The 4,442-nt window shown below is 50.1% G+C and overlaps 1 protein-coding gene across 6 annotated transcripts in view; it reads right to left on the bottom strand.

The window, feature by feature from the left end:
- The window catches only part of HNRNPM (heterogeneous nuclear ribonucleoprotein M), a 44,949-nt gene extending 41,059 nt beyond the window's left edge, over positions 1-3,890 (bottom strand). For 5 of the 6 annotated variants that reach the window (XM_017500086.2, XM_017500085.2, XM_017500083.2 and 2 more), the window contains exon 1: positions 3,358-3,890. In XM_017500086.2, coding sequence (XP_017355575.1) covers positions 3,358-3,470 — 113 coding nt within the window. In that variant the 5' untranslated portion in view covers positions 3,471-3,890. The remainder of the gene's footprint in view (positions 1-3,357) is intronic. The other variant, XM_017500088.2, reaches the window with a different exon arrangement.
- Positions 3,891-4,442: the final 552 nt, after the last annotated feature.

The raw sequence follows: 4,442 nt of genomic DNA on the forward strand, positions 1-4,442 counted from the left end.
TGCCCGGCAAGTCATTGCTTTTATATATGGTACAACACTAAAAAAAAATTTTTTTAACTTATACATTCCCCTAAAATGAATGTGTTTTCTCCTGACTATACCATAACTCTGAATCTTGACTGACTTTAAATAGAACAGATTTCTCATCAAAAGCAAGCAAATCCTCTTCTCACAACCAGAAGAGGACAGCAAAACAAGATTTCCAACCTGGGGTCCCAGATCAAGCTTGCTAGCTCACTATGTTTTTGTCTACTGAACACTCCACTCCTGGTAGAGACAGAAGTCCAAAGAATCAAGTATCTATTTTCCTCCTGTCTCTCAAAGGCTTTCAAGAGAAAAATGTGAATTCACTGCCCATCAGCAGGCCACCAGTGATCCAACCTTAAACGCTATAGCAATTTCAGTGTTTTTTTGTTTGGTAGTGCTAGGGTTTCACCATGTTGCCCAGGATGGTACTGAACTCCTGAACTCAAATAGTCCTCTCACCTCAGCCTCCCGAAGTGTTGGGATTACAGATGTGAGCCACTACACCCAGCACAACTTCAGTTCTTAAAAAAGCACAGACTCAAATTTCTGGTCTTTAGATACTCTCTTCTCTGCCTCTCCCCAACCATCTTCTTCTTCACCACTTCCACAAGTCTTCCTGTCATGGAGGAACAGGTCCCTGCCCCCAGCAGGTTGGGAGGGTCACCTCCTCCATTCTCCCTACCAAGCAACTCCACTAACTTCTATCACAGCATTATCACCTTACTATAAATATGTTATGTTAATGGTCTCCCCATTCTGGGCATGGGCTTGTAAAGAGCTTTCCTGGCTAAGACTTGTAATAAAAAATAATAAATAAATAAATAAAAAGACTTGCAATGAAAAAAAAAGTTTTCCACAAGCCCTGTGAAAAATATCCAAGTGATGCCAGCTTCTTATTCTCTACGAAGCCAGTACTAAACTTTGAGATTTTGAAGCTCTTTCCAACAAGGGCTATTTTATTCTAAAACTTTCAGGTTTCAACAGTTCACATCTATTTGTAAAATGACTCAGTCACAAAATGACTATTTGAAAATGGACAGGGGAAAACAGAATACTTGAGAAATGCACCCAAGATGCTAATCTATAACTAATTTACCGTCTCATCTAGCAAGGTTCTACCAGCACTCCTTCCTGCATGCTGTAAATAAGTTTATCTTCAAGCCCTCCAAATATCACCCTCAGAAATCCTACCGGGCTTCCCTAGATAGATGCTGATTAAAGTCAAAATTAACACATCCCTTCTCAGAGTTTTCAACAGTAAAGTGTTGAGGATGGAGGAAGCTTTTCTCTTCATTTCTAAGGGCCAGTAACCTTGTTATTTTATTTCTCCCTACCTAAGGAGAGAAAGAATCCCGAATTTTCTCCAGATTTATTATCTAACAATATAGCTAGCACTTAATGAACGCTCTTAACGTAAGCGCTCAACTACACAGGGCGCAGTAGCTCACAGCTGTAATCTCGGCACTTTGGAAGGCGAGGCGGAAGGACGGCTTGAGCCCAGGAGTTTCAGACCAGCCTGGGCAACACAGAGACCCCGTCTCTACAAAAATTTTTAAAAATTTAAAAATTAGCTGAGCATGGTGGTGCTGCGCCTGTTATCCCAGCTACTTGGGAGGCTGAGATAGGAGGATCGCTTGAACCCGGCAGTTCCAGGGTACAGTGACCTGTGATCACGCCACTGCATCCCATCTTGGGCAACAAAGCGAGACCCTGTCTCAAAAAAAATTACATATATAAGTGTTCAACCACATTCACTTTTAATCTCCATAAACTAAGTTTCACACATTAAAATATAAGAGAAGGCAAAATCACAAACAGAAAGGTAAGAAAACGGAGTTAGTGTTTAATAGCTACAGTTTCTGTTTCCGATGACGAAAAGTTCTGGAGAGGAGGCCAGGCGCCGTGGCTCACGCCTGTAATCCCAGCACTTTGGGAAGCCGAAGCGGGTGGTCAAGAGTTCGAGACCAGCCTGACCAACATGGTGAAACCCCGTCTCTACTAAAAATACAAAAATGAGCCGGGCGTGGTGGCACATGCCGGTGGTCCCAGCTACTAGGGAGGCTGAGGCAGGAGAATCGCTCGAACTCAGAAGGCAGGAGTTACAGTGAGCCAAGATCTCACCACTGCACTCCAGCCTGGGCAACCAGAGCGAGACTCAGTTTCCAAAAAAAAAAAAAAAAAATTCTGGACATGAAACAAGAGTTGTTTACAGCACAGCAGCACTGAGTCAATGTACTCAATGCCACTGAATTGCTCGCTTAAAAAGTTAAAATGGCAAACTCTACCTTATGTCTATTTTGCCACAATAAAATAAATGTCTGGGAAATCCAATGTGTACCCAGGCTTCCCCTCCCTTCCCGGCCCTCCGGTTTTGCAGCTAAAACCTCTCTCTCTCTCTCTCTCTCAAGTGGCTGTAATCAGAATAAGTGAGTTTCACGGAGGCACAAGTCGACGCTTCCTCCTTGATGGAAACTTTTAAAAGCCAAGAAGTCAAAGAGCCTGAGCAGGTCTCAAAAACCTAATGGAGCCCGCAAGTAAATGAAACCGCCTTATGACAAAACAGTTTCCCCAGAACTACGGGAGGAAGGGGATTCTTCCCCCGACTTCATGTCTGTCCGCTTCTGAGGGTGAACGCTGAGCAGGAGATCCCATCTCTCCGCTAATGCCTGCGGCGCACCCGGGGAGAAGGAGCGGGAAGCGGAGAAGGACTTGAGCCCGGGCCAGAGCGTGGGGCGAGGGGCGGTTCCGAGGGAGGCACTTCCCGTCGGGCGGGGAGGAGGGTGGGCGCGCGGAGGAGGAGGAGGCGAGACCCGGACCCGGCCTCGCGGCCCTTCCTGAAGCCTCGGTTACCGTTGACTCGGGCTGACGGCGCGCGAGGCCTCGGGCGCGCACCCCCTCTCCCCCACGTTACGGATCGGGAAGCTGAGATCCTGGGCGGAGAGGAGATTGGGGGTGAAACCCGGTACCCAAGGTCACCCTCCCGGGAAGCGGCCGGGCCAGCCTCGGACTCCGGGGCTCTCCGGCTCAGGGACCCGCGCCATCAACCCCGGTGCGCAGCGACTGGGCCTGAGGCGTCGGCAACGAGGTTGGTCCTGGCCTGGAGAAACTGAGGGAGCCGAGGCTCCAGGCCCGGAGTAGTGAACGATTCTGGAGGCTCCCCCGGCTCCCCTCTCACGGACTTGGCCGCCGCCACCCGGGCAGGCGGTGCGGGAACAGCCGGGGCCGAGGACGCGCGGGGGCTAGGCCGCCAACAGACCTAACGGAGCCGCCGCCGGCGCCCGGCCGCGGAGAGGAAGCCCTACCAGGAGTAAGGGACCGTGGAATACTCACCCCTTTGGGCCCGGAGCCCCGTTGCCACTCGGCACGCCTGCCGCGCCGCTCTCCTCCTCCATTTTGATCTCCGTCGCCGCCACCTCGGCCGCCGCTTCGACCCCTGCCGCCATTTTCTCCGCGTCTGGGCTTTGTGTGAGCGAGCGGGCTGCGCCGCGTAGCGCCTGCGTGCCCACGTGACCCGACGCGACCAGTAACACCTGCGCGCGCCACTGCCGGCTCCCTCCTTGGCCCCACCCGCCCCGGCCCACGCCCCCGCCGCGCGCAAGCGCAGACCGGCCGCTGTTGATTCCTTCGTTCTCGAGTTAACTCTTGTGTTAGGCACCGGCTGGCTGTGCCGGCTGCGCGTCCTCGGAGTCGCATAGAAGACTCATCTCCCCACCTCACAGACACCTAGGCCTAGTCACTCTCAGCTTTCTGTAACCAGAGCTGGAACAGAGGAGGGGAAGCAATGATTCTGTCTAGTGATTCCTGAAAGTTGTAGATCAAGCTGGTCCAACCCGTGGCACAGCACACGTTCGGAAACTTTCTTAAAACATTGTGTCTTTTTTCTTGAATTAATTGCTTTAAAAATTTTTTAAAGAAAAATATTGAATTAATTGCATTAAAAATTTTTTTTAAATTGTGTCTTTTTGTGTAATTTATTTTTTTTGTAACGCAGTTGCGCTGTTCTCCAGCGCGAACTTTGTAGGCAACAACGGAACGGAATGGAATAATCAGAGTATGTTATGTCCACAAATAATCGGAGTATTATCCGTAATTCGCATTATAAATAAAACAATTCGGCCGGAAGAAACAGAAAACTGTTAAAATTCACTAATAAGGGAGCCAGGCGCGGTGGCTCACACCTGTAATCCCAGCACTTTGGGAGGCCAAGGCGGATGGATTACCTGAGGTCAGGAGTTCCAGACCAGCCTGGCCAACGTGGAGAAACCCCGTCTCTACTAAAAATACAAAAATTAGTTGGGTCTGGTGGCAGGCGCCTGTAATCCCAGCTACTCGGGAGGCTGAGGCAGGAGAATCGCTTGAACCCGGGAGGCAGAGGTTGCGGTGAACCGAGACCGCACCATTGCACTCCAGCCTGG

This window comes from Cebus imitator, unplaced genomic scaffold (genome assembly GCF_001604975.1).
Source record: "Cebus imitator isolate Cc_AM_T3 unplaced genomic scaffold, Cebus_imitator-1.0 Scaffold263, whole genome shotgun sequence".
NCBI lineage: Eukaryota > Metazoa > Chordata > Mammalia > Primates > Cebidae > Cebus > Cebus imitator.